Consider the following 18,205-nt stretch of genomic DNA (forward strand, 5'->3'; position numbering starts at 1 on the left):
AGACGGAGTTAAAGCCCCTTGTAGCAGAGATTTAGCCTCCGTCCTGCTATGCTCTTCTCTCCCGCTGGTTATTATCATCACTACTGTGGCACGAAGCCATCTTCACCTGTAAAACAGCTGTCCTGTCCTCTGGTGGGGCTGATCTGATCCCACTGGCCTGGCCTGGCTGCCCGGGCCATTGCCTGCAATAAGACAGTCCTGTAATCTGAGGATGAACGCCTATCCAGGCCACACACAGATTAACAATCTGCAACCAATGATGAGCACAAAAAAGTGAGGGCAGAGATAGTAAAAATGTAGGAGAATGAAATGCAACAAACTGTGAGCAGCATCAATCGAGGAGATTATCTGGGCTGCTCTCTCTCTCTTTCCTCTCTCTCTCTCTCTCTCTCTCCCTCTCTCGCCCACTGTAAATCCTAATTTACCCCAGAATAAGCCAAGGTTTATGAAGCCTGGATGTTGGGAGCGATAATCCATCTGTGTTTTGCTCAGTTTAGAGGAGATTACATGATGGGTGCTTTTGTTATTGATATAAGAGTAGGTGAAAAACAGACACCCGACCCATGCAAACACAGAGAGGGAGGGATAATGGAGAATGGCAATGATGCCGACAATGGCAAATCGCGACGCCAGCGAGGAACTACGGCACTGGTGGTCTTTGCGGTTGTTAATCTGATTTACGGACATGTTTTGGTGAGGAAACTAAGCCTCGCTGCCGAAAGGAGAATGGAGTCAGAGGAGAAAAATGTGATTCCACAGAAAAGCTGTTGTCTTTCCTCTCCAACACAGATGAGCCAGAGATCGAGAAACGGTGTGCCAAAAAAGGGGCCTACACTACTCTGAACAATGTAAAGGATATTTCTGCTTATGTAAAAGAAAAACATTCACAAATCCACCCAGAGTATCTTTAAACTTCCCCCTAGCTGTTACACAAGTCATGTTTTAATATGCCATTTCATTTAACTTGTGTTTTTACATTCTATGGCTAATGTTGACGGGGAAACCACACAGTAAGAGCATACCTGTTTATAGAAATCCTTAGCAAAGGCCTTAAAGCTTAAACTCAAAACACAACCAATACTATGTAGCTAGTTTCCACTCTTTTTATGACATTGTTACACAAAAACGTGTTAGTACTTTTCCATGCCCTCGGTTTGTTGTCAAACAACACTCTGATGATCCAAAGCAAATAACTCTCCGCAGGGTTGGTACATACGTACATTGCTGTTAGAGAGGTATTTCCAGGTCATTCTAGTTCCAGAATAGGCCTACGACATGATCTTTGGATTATGGTTTGCATGACTGCTTTGTTCTAAGACATGCCATGCGATGCCAGGAGCGGCAAACACAGAAAATCAAGCAAGGTAACAACAACCCAGTTGCCAAACGTGTTTGCTGTTTTTGTAAATCATGACAGGTGTTTTGATACGCTAACACGCTAGCCTTCACGGTAGGTTCCAAACACTTTCTTCATGTTTCTTAGTTCTGAAACAAATAACCTCTATCCATAGGATTTTCCTAGAGTCCTTACAAAACATAACCATATATGGTTAACATTGAACATTACTTCAACCCTTCCACATTTTTGTTGTGTTACAGCCCCAAATTCAAAATTGATTAAATGGAATACATATACAAAAATTCACACCCCTGAGTGAATACATGTTAGAATCACCTTTGGCAGCGATTACAGCTGTGAATCTTTCTGGGTAAGTCTATAGGAGCTTTGCACACCTGGATTGTGCAGTATTTCCACAACTGTTTTGTTTTTTTTATTCTTCAAGCTCTGTCAAATTGGTTGTTGATCATTGCTAGACAGACATTTTCAAGTCTTGCCATAGGTTTTTCATTCTGATTTAAGTCAAAACTGTAACTAGGCCACTCAGGAACATTCAATGACTTGGTAAGCAACTCCACTGTATATTTGGACTTGTGTTTTAGGTTATTATCCTGCTGAAAGATTAATGTATCTTAGTGCCTCTTGGAAAGCAGACAACCAGGTTTTCCTCTAGGATTGTGCCTGTACTTAGCTCTATTCTATTTATTTATATCCTAAAAAAAACTCCCTTGCCGATGAAAAGCATACCCATAACATGATGCAGCCCCCACCATACTTGAAAATATAAAAAACGGTAATCACTGTGTTGGATTTGCCCCCAAAGTAATGCTTTGTATTCAGGACATAAAGTTAATTTCTTTGCCACATGTTTAGCAGTTTTACTTTAGTGCCTTACTGCAAACAGGATGCATGTTTTGGAATATTTTTTATTCTGTACAGGTTCCTTATTTTCTCTCTGTCATTTAGGTTAAGATTGTGGAGTAACTACAATGTTGTTGATCCATCCTCTGTTTTTTTCTCCTATCACAGCCATTACCCTGTAACTGTTTTAAAGTCACCATTGGCCTCATGGTGAAATCCATGAGCGGTTTCCTTCCTCTCTGGCAACTGAGTTAGGAAGGACGTCTGTATCTTTGTAGTGACTGGGTGTATTGATACACCATCTTTTATTTGAGCCCATCTACCAATAGATGCTCTTCTTTGCGAGCCATTGGAAATTAATTTATAAACATTTCTAAAAGCATAATTCCACTTTGACATTATGTGGTATTGTGTGCAGGCCAGCGACACAACTTCTCAATTTAATCCATTCAGGCTGTAACACAACAAAATCTGTAGTTAAGTCAATCGGTGTGAATACTTTCTGAAGGCACTGTATGTGTGTTCTTGTGTGTGTATCTATCTCAAGTGTAGAGATGACAAGACATCAACTCACCACCTATGAGGCCAGACGATATGAAGAGGTCTGACGTGGCTCTCTTCTCCTCCTCCATCCCCCTCTTCCTTCCCTCCCCCAGGCCCTCGCTCTTCCCTGGGGTGAGAAGGAGCCTCGGCCTGCCCGGTGCCTTCCCTCTGATCCAGGATGGCAGCCGGAGGGGAGCTGAGACTGAGAAGTCCCTCCTTTTCCTCTTCTACTGGACTGAGTAGTACTTCAGGTCTGCTGTGGTTAAATCAAAGTGACTCGTGAAGACATACATACATACATACATACTACATAAATACACTATGGTATGACCCTTGATGATGATCCGGCAGTATATTATTATATACTGAACAGAAATATAACCGCAACATTTAAAAAGTGTTTCATGAGCTGAAATAAACGTTCACATGACTTTTCCATAGGCACAAAATTCTTATTTCGCTAACATTTGGGTACAGTATATTTACATTCCTGTTAGTGAGCATTGCTCATTTGCCAAGATAATCGATCCACCTGACAGGTGTGGCATATCAAGAAGCTGATTAAACAGCATGTTCATTACTCAGGTGCACCTAGTGAAGGGAACAATAAAAAGGCCACTAAAATGTGCAGTTTTCACAACACAATGTCACAGATGTCTCAAGTTGAGGGAGCATACAATTGGCATGCTGACTGCAGGAATGCCCACCAGATAATTTCTCTACCATAAGCCGCCTCCAACGTCATTTTAGAGAAATTGGCAGAATGTCCAACTGTCCTCACAAGCGCAGACCACGTGTAACCACGGCAGCCTCCACATCCGGCTTCTTCCCCCGCGGGATCTTCTGAGACCAGCCACCCGGTAAGCTGATGAAATTGTGTCACAACCGAAGAATTTCTGCACAAACTGTCAGGAACTGTCTCAGGGAAGCTCATCTGTGTGCACGTCGTCCTCACCAGGGTCTTGACCTGACTACAGTTTGACTGATTTACTTATATGAACTGTAACTGAAATTGTTGCATGTTGCGTTTATATACAGTTGAAGTCGGAAGTTTACATACACTTAGGTTGGAGTCATTAAAACTTGTTTTTTAACCACTCCACGAACTAGTTTTGGCAAGTCGGTTAGAACATCTACCTTGTGCATGACACAAGTAATTTTTCCAACAATTGTTTACAGACAGATTATTTCACTTATAATTCACTGTATCACAATTCCAGTGGGTCAGAAGTTTACATACACTAAGTTGACTGTGCCTTTAAACAGCTAGGAAAATCCCAGAAAATGATGTCATGGCTTTAGAAGCTTCTAATAGGCTAATTGATTTGAGTCAATTGGAGGTGTACCTGTGGATGTATTTCAAGGTCTAACTTCAAACTCAGTGCCTCTTTGCTTGACATCTTGGGAAACTCAAAAGAAATGACCAAATCCTCAGAAATACAATTGTAGACCTCCACAAGTCTGGTTCATCCTTATGAGCAATTTCCAAACGCCTGAAAGTACCACATTCATGTGTACAAACAACAGTACACAAGCATAAACACCATGGGACCATGCAGCCGTCATACCGCTCAGGAAGGAGACGCGTTCTGTCTCCTAGAGATGAACGTACGTTGGGGTGAAAAGTGCAAATCAATCCCAGAACAACAGCAAAGAACCTTGTGAAGATGCTGGAGGAAAAAGATACAAAAGTATCTATATCCACAGTAAAACAAGTCCTATATCAACATAACCTGAAAGGCCGCTCAGCAAAGAAGAAGCCACTGCTCCAAATCCACCATAAAAAAGCCAGACTATGATTTGCAACTGCACATAGGGACAAAGACTGTACTTTTCGTACAAAATCATACAAAAATAGAACTGTTTGGCCATAATGACCATCGTTATGTTTGGAGGAAAAGGGGGATGCTTGCAAGTCAAAGAACACCATCCCAACCATGAAGCACGGGGGTGGCAGCATCATGTTGTGGGGGTGCTTTGCTGCAGGAGGGACTAGTGCACTTCAAAATACATGGCATCATGAGGTTGGAAAATTATGTGGAAATATTGATGCAACATCTCAAGACATCAGTCAGGAAGTTAAAGCTTGGTCGCATTTTGTAGCAAAATGGCTTAAGGACAACAAAGTCCTTTGGTATTGGAGTGGCCATCACAAAGCCCTGACCTCAACCCTGTTGAAAAATTGTGGGCAGAACTGAAAACGCGTGTGTGAGCAAGGAGGCCTACAAACCTGACTCAGTTGCACCAGCTCTGTCTGGGGGAATGGGCCAAAATTCACCCAAATTATTGTGGGAAGCTTGTGGAAGGCTTGACCCAAGTTAAACAATTTAAAGGCAATGCTACCAAATACTAATTGAGTTTATGTAAGCTTCTGACCCACTGGGAATGTGATGAAAGAAATAAAAGCTGAAATAAATAATTCTCTCCACAATTATTCTGACATTTCACATTCTTAAAATAAATTGGTGATCCTAACTGACCTAAGACAGTGAATTTTTACTAGAATTAAATGTCAGGAATTGTAAAAAAAAAAAAAAAAAATGTTTAAATGTATTTGGCTAAGGTGTATGTAAACTTCCGATTTCAACTGTATTTTTGTTGAGTGTATTATGATGCTTTTTTTTTACAATAAAGAGTTTAATAAACAATAAATAAACATGTCAGCCATTTCTCATAGCCTCCACTTAGTCTGTTCTATCACTGCTGTATTACCGTGGGGCCTCTAGCCTGCCTGGAGACATAGGTTAACACTGCGAGGCTTGTGGGGCTCTGAGGTCATCAACATGATGCTGGCCTGTGATGGAGATGGAGCTTGTGTTCTAGGAATATTGTTTAAAATGCATTTACCCATGCACAAACACCGTTCAATTTCACAGCACTCGAAGTAGATATGAAATTCTCCTCATAGAACTGTATCCATCGCGTGCATTGTGAATGGTTTGCTTCACCAATGAAAACAAAAAACGGAGAAGATCGTCCGACGCCACAGAAATCTCAGTCTTTTGTCAGGTTGCTTTGCTTGGAGAGGCAGACTTGGATGAGGAAGAGAACAAGCACGGAAAGATGCTGATGTCATTGACGAAGGAATGGGAAACACATTTAAAGTGCTGGCATCAAGGCAAGTGTTCGTGGCTAGGGTAAATTTATGAAGGCAGGAGCCACTGCTTTTCATGCTACAGAGTGGCATAGACCGAGGGTCTTGTTACTGTTCTAGTCAGTCTAGAGATCCAGTCTTCTTATTACTTCTGGATGATACCACAAGGCCAGACCAAGATTAGGCCAATAAGTATTTAGTCAAGAATGGCTGGTTCACAGAGGAATTGTCATTGGCTTTATAAATACCTGCATTTTTCCAGTGGGTGAGGAAGATAAAGATACAGTATGTCAAAGCATACCGCCCACAGACTTGGTCTGTCTTAGCAACCACACCTGAATTAACCAGCAACTATTGTAGCAAATACAGTGGAGTTTAGGCCCATCCTGATTTTCATTAAATGCTTGTTACTGATGCCAGAAGAATCCTGTGGTGAGAATGACATCACGGCGTGACGAATCTCCGCTAACAGATTTAGCAACGTTACCATAAGATGTTCATTTCTGGAAAAGTCATCTACAATTAAGCAATGGGTGTGGTAGCCTATAGGCTACCGTATATGGTTCCACTGCACTTCATTGGGTAAAACCAGTTTCCTAACGTCAACTTCCTTAATCATCTACCTCCAGCACTACTGTCTTTCACATAATGAATCCTTCTTGAGGAAAGAGACTGAAGAGAGGGTGATAATATTGCCTTAGGTGTGGAAAGATTAGCATAAAGAATGCATGAAAACATATGGCTGGGCTAGAGGACAAATGTTAAGCGCTGTCCGTCTCTAGCAATGCACTTGAGTTATTAGAATCCATAAAGCCTTTCTTTTCAGAACGGTGTTGCTGAAATCAAGCAGGAAGACGTTACCTTCACAAGGCATTGATAAACCTGACAAAGTGGGATAGAGTGGGCAGATGGATAAAGAACCTAACCGATATGGACATGGGATGGCCTCTGCCGTACAGCTGGACTGTGGAGCTGACAAAGAGCCACTTGTGGTTAGGTATGACCAATGAGGCTGCCTCACAGCCCCCTGGGAATATTTTATTCGATAAGCCATTTTAAAAATTGGATGAAGGGGTTTAGACTAGGGGCAATAAAAACGCTGCCGTATCTACCGGCAGAGAGCGAGAGAGAGAGAGGAAAAGAGAGGGAGAGAGAGCGGTACTTAGGGAGAATGCCGCCAATTAGCTTATTTATAAATCAACAGCAATTTCTGTGATGGCTTTACCTCTGCATTTGATTAAATGTGAAAGGATGAAGGGGGGAGTCAAAGTCAAAAATCATTTGATCTAATTTCCTTTATTGGCAATAATCACAAGTGTCTCTCCCACTGGGTAATGAAAAACGGCAGTGATCTTGAGCCACGGTGAGAATGGGCTCCGCTCTGCGGAGGGAGGAAAACGGAGGCCTCTGGGCTGTACACTCACACAGTAGCATTACACAGGCTAGCCAAGGACTGTACATAAATAATGTACAACCTCACATGAAACACGTACCCAAAGAAGACCAAAGTGCTGCTTGCTAATATGATAAGTATTAGCTATGACAATGATTTATTGTAGGTGATGGGGTTTCTTCTTTGTTTGTGGGGTTGAGGTCAAATCTATAGCACATGTGGTACCAGGAGTTGATCAACATAGGTTCCCAATAAGTCATTGAGTTAGAACTAAACACAGAGTCCTGTTTTTAACGACAACAGACACCACTGTTGAGGTGATCTAAGGACACTCCTGGTCCTTCCAGGATGAATCTGACTTGACCAAGTAGGAGTGAGTGTTCAGAGTAGGACAGAATACAGGGCACGGAACCATCCAAAGGTTTAGCATCGAGGTTACTGTCCTGAGGGCATCACTTCAAAACAATCTCATCAGCATAATCCCCGAAACTAGCCATTTAGCCCATCTAATAGTGGCTTGATGAGAGACGGCCAGGCCAGTCAGCTACTCTTTAGCCGTTCCTGAGGCAGCCAGAGCACTGGGAGAAGCCTCAGCCTCCGTGGCACGGACAGAGCAGGTCATTAAAGCCCATTAAGATCTACATTACAGTCATTATGAGGCTGGCGAGCTGACCCTTTAGTCAGAAACTATCGGTGCAGTCCACTCTGCAGCACTCCTATGAGGGATGCTGGTCTACTCGATATGGCATGGCGAACGGAGGCTACGGTCAGCGAGAGGGCCCAGGGGGGGAATTCCCCACGAGTGTTCTGACTTAGACAAAGATTAAGGTGGAAGGGGAGCGAGGAGGACAGAGGAGGATGGAGGACGTTTTGCCTTGAGTATCATGGATGACTGTAGAGCTCAGAGCCTGAGAGACCCAAAAGTCATAAAATAATAGGGAATGTTTGTGGTGGTTATTGTGGGAAAATTATACCATTATGTAACACGCATATGGCTTGCAAAATGTGACATCGGGAACAAGCAGCTTACACCAAAGGCACAGAAGCCCAGACATCTGCTGTGGAGCGCAGATCGTGCGGTAATACCCTCCGATACACAAAATATAACCTGTCCGCTCAATGTTTTTCATCCAGGTTGAGTTTCGGACATGAAAATCCCCATGTTAGGATTTGATTTGTTGTCACAAACACAGAGAGGGATATGGAAGTTCCATAATGCATTGCAAACAAGAGCGAGAAAAAAGTACAACGTAAAGCATAGATCCCTCAGAAATATCCAACTGACCTCCATCCTCACAATACTAGTGACCGTTTTCTTCTGTGGCAGTAAACCATTATCTTTTACTGGGTTGGAACTAGGATTGCAAAGGGAGGGTTTATTACTGGAAACGTTCAATGTTGACCAGTAAATTACCAGAATTTGGGTAAATTAAGTTATGTTTTGGGGGGAAATTTTATAAGATGACATCTAGTGGCCTTTCTGGGTACTTCAGATTATCATAAGCGTCTAATTATCTCTGGCCCTTCGTGTGGCCTTATTACATGTACAATACACGATTGTTATATTTAATAAAAATGTTTTATAAAAACGTATATGACAAAGCTGTATAAATATAAATCATTAACTTAGTGAATACCATCGGTGTATGAGGGGTTTCAGCATGAAACATGGCAGCCGGTAGGCTAGCGGTTAAGAGGGTGGGCCAGTAACCGAAAGGTTGCTGTCTTGAATTCCCGAGCTGACTAGGTGAAAAATCTGTCGTTGTGCCCTTGAGCAAGGCACTTAACCCTAATTGCTCCTGTAAAAGGCTCTGGATAAGAGCACCTGCTAAAATATAAATATCCTTTACGTATTTTCTTACACACTTTTGTTTATTTTACTGTCAAAATGTCTGTTGTAAAAATGTTGGTGCCAGTTGTGAAAAAAGCCAATAGTTTGAGTTAATTGAAAATAAGGACATTTTTGTTAAGATGCTTTTTTCATTAATGAGGCTATTTTCTCTTGAACCATATTGTATATCTACTAGAAACTCATGAACAGAATGGACACAGATAAATATATATAAATATATATACACTATACATTGAAACATTTACCAGTTACCAAAATTAACAGATTGCCATAGATTACCTGTTAATTAATCAAATTGTATTGGTCACACACACGTTATTAGCAGATGTTATTGCGGGTGTAGCGAAATGCTTGTGCTTCTAGCTCCAACAGTGCAGTAATATCTAACAAACTACACACATTTATGTTAGTAGGAATGAATTAAAACTATAAACATAAGGACGAGCAATATCAGGGCGGAACAGACTAAGATACAGTAGAATAGTATAGAAAACAGTATATACACATGAGATGAGCAATGCAGATATGTAAGCATTATTAGGTGAATGAAATGACGTAGAACAGTATAGAAAACAGTATAGACACATGAGATGAGTAATGGCAAATATATAAACATTAAGTGACTAAGAGACCATAGAATAGTATAGAATACAGCATATACAGTTGAAGTCAAGTTTACATACACCAAATACATTTAAACTCAGTTGTTCAACATTCCTGACATTTAATCCGAGTAAAAATTCCCTGTTTTAGGTCAATTAGGATCACCACTTTATATTAAGAATGTGAAATGTCAAAATAATAGTAGAGAGAATTATTTATTTCAGCTTGTATTTCCTTCATCACATTCCCAGTGGGTCAGAAGTTTACATAGACTCAATTAATAGTTGGTAGCATTGCCTTTAAATTGTTTAACTTGGGTCAAACGTTTTGGTTAGCCTTCCACAAGCTTCCCACAATAATTTGGGTGAATTTTGGCCCATTTCTCGTGACAGAGCTGGTGTAACCGAGTCAGGTTTGTAGGCCCCTTTGCTCGCACACGCTTTTTCAGTTCTGTCCACACATTTTCTATATGATTGAGGTCAGGGCTTTGTTATGGCCACTCCAATACCTTGACTTTGTTGTCCTTAAGCCATTTTGCCACAACTTTGGAAATATGCTTGGGGTCATTGTCCATTTGGAAGACCCATTTGCAACCAAGCTTTAACTTCCTGACTGATGTCTTGAGATGTTGCTTCAATGTATCCACATAATTTTCCAACCTCATGATGGCATCTATTTTTCTAAAGTGCACCAGTCCCTCCTGCAACAAAGCACCCCCACAACATGATGCTGCCATCACCGTGCTTCACGGTTGGGATGGTGTTCTTCGACTTGCAAGCCTCCCCCTTTTTACTCCAAACATAGCGATGGTCATTATGGCCAAACAGTTCTATTTTTGTTTCATCAGACCAGAGGACTTTTCTCCAAAAAGTACGGTCTTTGTCCCCATCCCCATCTTTTAATGGCGGTTTTGGAGCAGTGGCTTCTTCCTTGCTGAGCGGCCTTTCAGGTTATGTCGATATAGTACTCGTTTTACTGTGGATATAGATACTTTTGTACCCGTTTCCTCCAGCATCTTCACAAGGTCCTTTGCTGTTGTTCTGGGATTGATTTGCACTTTTCGCACCAAAGTACGTTCATCTCTAGGAGACAGAACGCGTCTCCTTCCTGAGCGGTATGACAGCTGTGTGGTCCCATAGTGTTTATACTTGCATACTATTGTTTGTACAGCTGAATGTGGTACCTTCAGGCGTTTGGGAATGGCTCCCAAGGATGAACCACACTTGTGGAGGTCTTGGCTGATTTCTTTAGATTTTTCCATGATGTCAAGCAAAGAAGCACTGAGTTTGAAGGTAGGCCTTGAAATACATCCACAGGTACAACTCCAATTGACTCAAATTATGTCAAATAGCCTATCAGAAACTTTTAAAGCCATGACATCATTTTCTGGAATTTTCCTAGCTGTTTAAAAGGCACAGTCAACTTAGTGTATGTAAACTTCTGACTAGAGGTCGACCGATTATGATTTTTCAATGCCGATTATTGGAGGACCCAAAAAAGCCGATACCGATTAATCGGCTGATATTTTAAATGGATTTATTTATTTGTAATAATGACAATTACAACAATACTGAATGAACACTTTTATTTTAACTTAATATAATACATCAATAAAATCAATTTAGCCTAAAATAAAATCATCAAACATGTTCAATTTGGTTTAAATAATGCAAAAACAAAGTGTTGGAGAAGAAAGTAAAAATGCAATATGTGCCATGTAGAAAAGCTAACGTTTAAGTTCCTTGCCCAGAACATGAGAACATATGAAAGCTGGTGGTTCCTTTTAACATGAGTCTTCAATATTCCCAGGTAAGAAGTTTTAGGTTGTAGTTATTATTTAAATTATAGGACTTTTTCTCTCTATACCATTTGTATTTCATATACCTTTGACTATTGGATGTTCTTATAAGCACTTTAGTATTGCCAGTGTAACAGTATAGCTTCCATCCCTCTCCTCGCCTCTACCTGGGCTCGAACCAGGAACACATTGACAAAAGTTACCCACAAAGCATCGTTACCCATCGCTCCACAAATGCCGCGGCCCTTGCAGAGCAAGGGGAACAACTACTTCAAGGTCTCAGAGCGAGTGACGTCACCGATTGAAACTCTATTAGCGCGCACCCAGCTAACTAGCCCGGGAGTTGATAGGCTTGAAGTCATAAACAGCTCAATGCTTGAAGCACAGCGAAGAGCTGCTGGCAAACGCACGAAAGTGCTGTTTGAATGAATGCTTACGAGCCTGCTGGTGCCTACCATCGCTCAGTCAGACTGCTCTATCAAATCATATACTTAATTATATCATAATAACACACAGAAATATGAGCCTTAGGTCATTAATATGGTCAAATCCGGAAACTATCATTTCAAAAACAAAACATTATTATTATTATTATTATTATTATTATTTCAGTGAAATAGGGAACCGTTCCGTATTTTATCTAACGGGTGGCATCCAAAAGTCTAAATATTCCTGTTACATTGCACAACCTTCAATGTTATATCATAATTATGTAAAAGTCTGGCAAATTAGTTCGCAACGAGCCAGGCTGCCCAAACTGTTGCATATACCCTGACTCTGCGTGCAATGAACGCAAGAGAAGTGACAAAATTTCCCTAGTTTAATATTGCCTGCTAACCTGGATTTCTTTTAACTAAATATGCAGGTTTATTAAAATATACTTCTGTGTATTGATTTTAAGAAAGGCATTGATGTTTATGGTTAGGTACATTCGTGCAACGATTGTGCTCTTTCGCAAATGCGCTTTTGTTAAATCATCCCCCATTTGGCGAAGTTGGCTGTCTTTGTTAGGAAGAAATAGTCTTCACAGTTCACAATGAGCCAGGCGGCCTGAACTGCTGCATACAGTGGGACAAAAAAGTATTTAGTCAGCCACCAATTGTGCAAGTTCTACCACTTAAAAAGATGAGAGAGGCCTGTAATTTTCATCATAGGTACACTTCAACTATGACAGACTAAATGAGAAAAAAAAAATGTAAGGAATTTATTTGCAAATTATGGTGGAAAATAAGTATTTGGTCAATAACAAAAGTTTATCTCAATACTTTGTTATATACCCTTTGTTGGCAATGACAGTTTTCTGTAAGTCTTCACAAGGTTTTCACACACTGTTGCTGGTATTTTGGCCCATTCCTCCATGCAAATCTCCTCTATGATTAGTGATGTTTTGGGACTGTTGCTGGGCAACACGGACTTTCAACTCCCTCCAAAGATTTTCCATGGGGTTGAGATCTGGAGACTGGCTAGGCCAGTCCAGGACCTTGAAATGCTTCTTACGAAGCCAGTCCTTCGTTGCCCGGGCGGTGTGTTTGGGATCATTGTCATGCTGAAAGACCCAGCCTCGTTTCACCCAGCCCTTGCTGATGGAAGGAGGTTTTCACTCAAAATCTCACGATACATGGCCCCATTCATTCTTTCCTTTACACGGATCAGTCATCCTGGTCCCTTTGCAGAAAAACAGCCCCAAAGCATGATGTTTCCACCCCATGCTTCACAGTAGGTATGGTGTTCTTTGGATGCAACTCAGCATTCTTTGTCCTCCAAACACGACGAGTTGAGTTTTTACCAAAAAGTTATATTTTGGGTTCATCTGACCATATGACATTCTCCCAATCTTCTTCTGGATCATCCAAATGCTCTCTAGCAAATTTCAGACGGGCCTGGACATGTACTGGCTTAAGCAGGGGGACACGTCTGGCACTGCAGGATTTGAGTCCCTGGCGGCGTAGTGTGTTACTGATGGTAGGCTTTGTTACTTTGGTCCCAGCTCTCTGCAGGTCATTCACTAGGTCCCCCCGTGTGGTTCTGGGATTTTTGCTCACCGTTCTTGTGATCATTTTGACCCCACGGGGTGAGATCTTGCCTGGAGCCCCAGATCGAGGGAGATTATCAGTGGTCTTGTATGTCTTCCATTTCCTAATAATTGCTCCCACCGTTGATTTCTTCAAACCAAGCTGCTTACCTATTGCAGATTCAGTCTTCCCAGCCTGGTGCAGGTGTACAATTTTGTTTCTGGTGTCCTTTGACAGCTCTTTGGTCTTGGCCATAGTGGAGTTTGGAGTGTGACTGTTTGAGGTTGTGGACAGGTGTCTTTTAAACTGATAACAAGTTCAAACAGGTGCCATTAATACAGGTAACGAGTGGAGGACAGATGAGCCTCAAAGCAGAAGTTACAGGTCTGTGAGAGCCATAAATCTTGCTTGTTTGTAGGTGACCAAATACTTATTTTCCACCATAATTTGCAAATAAATTCATTAAACATCCTACAATGTGATTTTCTGGATTTTTTTTCTCATTTTGTCTGTCATAGTTGAAGTGTGATGAAAATTACAGGCCTCTCTCATATTTTTAAGTGGGAGAACTTGCACAATTGGTGGCGACTAAATACTTTTTTGCCCCACTGTATACCCCGATTCTGTTGCACAGAACGCAAGAGAAGTGACACAATTTCCCTAGTTAAAAGAAATTCATGTTAGCAGGCAATATTAACTAAATATGCAGGTTTAAAAATATATACTTGTGTATTGATTTTAAGAAAGGAGTTAATGTTCATGGTTGGGTACACATTGGTGCAATGACAGTGCTTTTTTCGCGAATGCGCTTGTTAAATCCCCCGTTTGGCAAAGTGGGCTGTGATTCAATGATAAATTAACAGGCACCGAATCGATTGTATGCAACGCAGGACAAGCTAGATAAACTAGTAATATCATCAACCATGTGTAGTTAACTAGTGATTATGTTAAGATTGATTGTTTTTTCTAAGATAAGTTTAATGCTAGCTAGCACCTTACCTTGGCTCCTTGCTGCACTCGCATAACAGGTAGTCAGCCTGCCACGCAGTCTCCTCGTGGAGTGCAATGTAATCGGCCATGATCGGTGTCCAAAAATGCCGATTACCGATTGTTATGAAAACTTGAAATCGGCCCTAATTAATCGGCCATTCCAATTAATCGGTCAGCCTCTACATCAGACCCACTGGAATTCTGGACCCACTGGAATTCTGCCTTCTGGATGATAGTGGGGTGAATGGGCAGTGGCTCTGGTAATTTACCGAAATGACAGAAGATTCGTTTAACTTATGTCAATTATTGGTAGCTTTGCAACCCTAGTTGAAACACAGACCAAAATCAGCGCCTTTCATTGTGACACGCAAGCACCATCCATCCCAAGGGGACAAGACTCAGAAGTCATTCTGTTCCAATTAAAACACTCTGTGTGTACCGCGATGTCATGCTCTGTGGACCCATCATGGTCAAATGCTTGTCATTGTCCTTCTAAATGTAAAGTATGGGGTATAAATATCATTTGTGTAATGGGATAAACATATGGCACAGGACAGATATCAAATCAAACTTTTGTCACATGTGCCGAATACAAGTGTAGACCTTACCGTGAAATGCTTACTTACAACCCCTGAACCAACAGTGTAGTTCAAGAAGAGTTAAGAAAATATTTACCAAATAAACTAAAGTTTTAAAAAATTATAAAAAGTAACACCATAAAATAACAATAACGAGGCTATATACGGGGGTACCGGTACCGAGCCAATGTGCAGGGGTACAGGTTAGCCGAGGTCATTTGTACATGTAGGTAGGGGTGAAGTGACTATGCATAGATAATAAACTGCGAGTAGCAGCAGTGTACAAAATAAATGGGTGGGGGGGGGGGGGGGTCATTGTAAATGGTCCGGTGGCCATTTGATTCATCTATTTGTGTATATTGAAGTTAGCTAAAGTTTGAAAAGTAGAAATGGTTAGTGTCAAACTATGACAGTTTCTGGTGAAAGGAAGTTGTCTGTGTGAGATCCAAGTTTAATTCACGGGTTGTAGATGTAGTCTGTGGGACTACAGGTTGTAGATGTAGAACTAAAATGAACATGAAAGTAACATAACAGTACTTATTGTTAGTGTTATTGGGATTAGTTCAGATATATCAGTATTTGGAGGGTTTGTCATGGACACATTCTCAGTAACAATTTTGTTATTGAGAATGTGTGACGCACATTGCAGACGAGCCATGTGCTAAATGTAGAAATAAATAGGTGATCATTTTCAATATCCTCCTCTATCAGCTTTGGCTGAGGCAAAGCTCCCCTAGTTAGGAGATTATTGCATTGTGTAGCTTGTTTTGAAAACACCCATTTTTCTTGATTATGTCACCACTGAACAGATGCCAATGTGTGTTAGCTAAAGTTTGGTATTAAGGATAAATCACCAATGCAGGGTTTGATCCTTAATTCGTTCCTATTCATCACGGTTAGTTCCCCGAACTTCAAAGCCACCATATGGACCCAATTGTGGTCGTTCCTGGCACATGAGCGACTGAAAGCTGAGGCACTACCGTACCTCCAGTTTCGCCGTGCACTGTCATCATACTTTGTGCTGAGCATTTATTGCATACTGTTCTGTACTCAAGCTACATGTCAGGTGAACTAAACTGGAGTTTTTTTTTTTTTGGGGGGGGGGGGGGTTAGTGGAGGGGGGAAAGTAGAATGAAAGGATGGGGAGTTGGAAGATATAAGAGGATAAAGGAGGACAGAAGTAAAATCAAGGTAAATAGAAAAAAGGTGCCCAACGACCAACAGCTGTTTTCATCACGTCACAGAAGAGCTTATACAGGGGTGGTTTGATTAGGAGAGCTAGGCTTCCCCCTCCGCCTCACAGGCAGGGTGACCGCCGGTCGGTGACTGGAGAGTAATGAAAGAGGAGATTGTGGGATGAGCGTCAGGTCATCTGAGGATGACAGACTCAGGAGGCAAAGGGTGACAACGGATTTGACGCCCGCGGGCCAGAGCAGAGCAGGGCTTGCTGGCTGGCTGGGCTGGGTGGCTGGGTGAGTGAGGTTTAGGGAGATTTACCTCATCATCTCAGGCTGGACTAAACGGTGTCATGATCAAGATTAGAGGTTCGTTTGGAGTACACAACAGATTACATGGTCATATAAATCTGTTGAACACAACATATTGTTCTAGATTTTCATTAGTGGTAAACAAGGGGATAAATATCTGGGATCAGTTGAAAGTCTATCCATGAACAAAGTCAGAGAGAACATGGTGAATCATCTGAACTAAATTAACAGATTTGATAATACAAGTAATGGAATCAAGCAGACAATGTAGCATGAATTCTTTACACTTTTCTACATATCATAAAGAGACTAAATAACCACATGAAGGACTGTACTACAGCATTTTTCTTTCTTTCCGTCTCTATTTGGTAGATGTTTGTTCAATTATTGCAAAATGATCACCCTGTTGATCTAATGGTAAATCAATTCCAAACATCAATCAATCCTTGTTTCTGTCTACAACACACCTGTTTAACAGTCTCCTCAAGCCAGTCGACCCAGACAGCAATGCCTTTCAAATTCCTCTGCTCCATCGCTTTAATGTTTCCAATTAGTCCCCACAGTCCCACGGCTAAACAGTCTCACCAAGCTTTACCAAGGCTCGTGGCAACAAATGCCTTCGGATGTCGATAATCTTCAACCTTCGACACTCCTTGGGGTTGTTTGTTCTTCATAGGTTTTCTATGTGGGGTGGATGATACAACAACAATCTCTCTCTGCCCTTAGACACAAATCAGAAACCAAAGCAAACCGGTTAACCTCTCCATTTTTCACACAAACAGTATTCATCCAAAAGTCTACATTTTTCTGTCTCATCAGTCGTTTAAACCGTGAAACACAAAATGAACTGTATAATAGAATATATCTGATGAGGTTATTATGGATCGTGTTGGACTAAACAGATTATATGTGTCCTCCTGTTACCATCTTCAATCAGTTGCGAAAACGTCCAGTTGCATTTGAACTTTGTCAAGGGAACGTTTCAAACAGGATATCCTGCCATCTGCTCCTCCAGAAGACTCATTCCAGGAGTCAGTCACTTGAGACCTGAGTTGACTGCCTGCTTCTTCACACAGAGCCACATCAATGTCTTTTAAAAGTAGCCAACAAAAGAACAACCTTTTCCCAATCAACTTAAAAGTATCTTCAGTTATCTGTAGCGAGTTAAGGGACTTAATGAAAACCGGCCATCAGTGGGGAGGTCCTAAAGAATGTACAACGCTTTCAAGCGGAGTTGAAACCTGCATTAATATCTTTTCATGGAAGAACATTAAAGGAATCCCTGCTTTTGTCTCTTAACATTAACAATGGAGAACCTGTTCCATAGAAGCCTACATTCCCTTGATTCCTTCCACATTCCTTTTTTAATGCAGATATTACATGTGAGAAAATGAAATAACAATATACTAATCATGATCAATCTGGTTTCCCTCCCCTTTGAACACCTGACGGCATTCTGTTCTCAAGAGGAAAAGGAACACACGCTGTCTGACAACCTGACAGCCACACAAAGGCCTCAGAAAGAACTGGGGTGAATGGGGGAAACTGCAGTGGGGTCCCGGGCAAGGCCTGCCAGAATTTGGCACCTGCTGATCACGTGCACATTTTATGACCTCCTCTCCATTCCCCACCCACAGTATACATATAATATATAT

General features: G+C 41.4%; 1 protein-coding gene across 5 annotated transcripts in view; it reads right to left on the reverse strand.

Annotated features, from left to right (window-relative positions):
- Window positions 1–18,205, reverse strand: part of gtdc1 (glycosyltransferase-like domain containing 1) — a 45,609-nt gene that overhangs the window by 10,870 nt on the left and 16,534 nt on the right. For 4 of the 5 annotated variants that reach the window (XM_036974567.1, XM_036974569.1, XM_036974566.1 and 1 more), the window contains one exon: window positions 2,775–2,999. In XM_036974567.1, the coding sequence (XP_036830462.1) occupies window positions 2,775–2,999 (225 nt within the window). The remainder of the gene's footprint in view (window positions 1–2,774; window positions 3,000–18,205) is intronic. The other variant, XM_036974565.1, reaches the window with a different exon arrangement.

Source organism: Oncorhynchus mykiss, chromosome 3, assembly GCF_013265735.2.
Source record: "Oncorhynchus mykiss isolate Arlee chromosome 3, USDA_OmykA_1.1, whole genome shotgun sequence".
Classification (NCBI taxonomy): domain Eukaryota; kingdom Metazoa; phylum Chordata; class Actinopteri; order Salmoniformes; family Salmonidae; genus Oncorhynchus; species Oncorhynchus mykiss.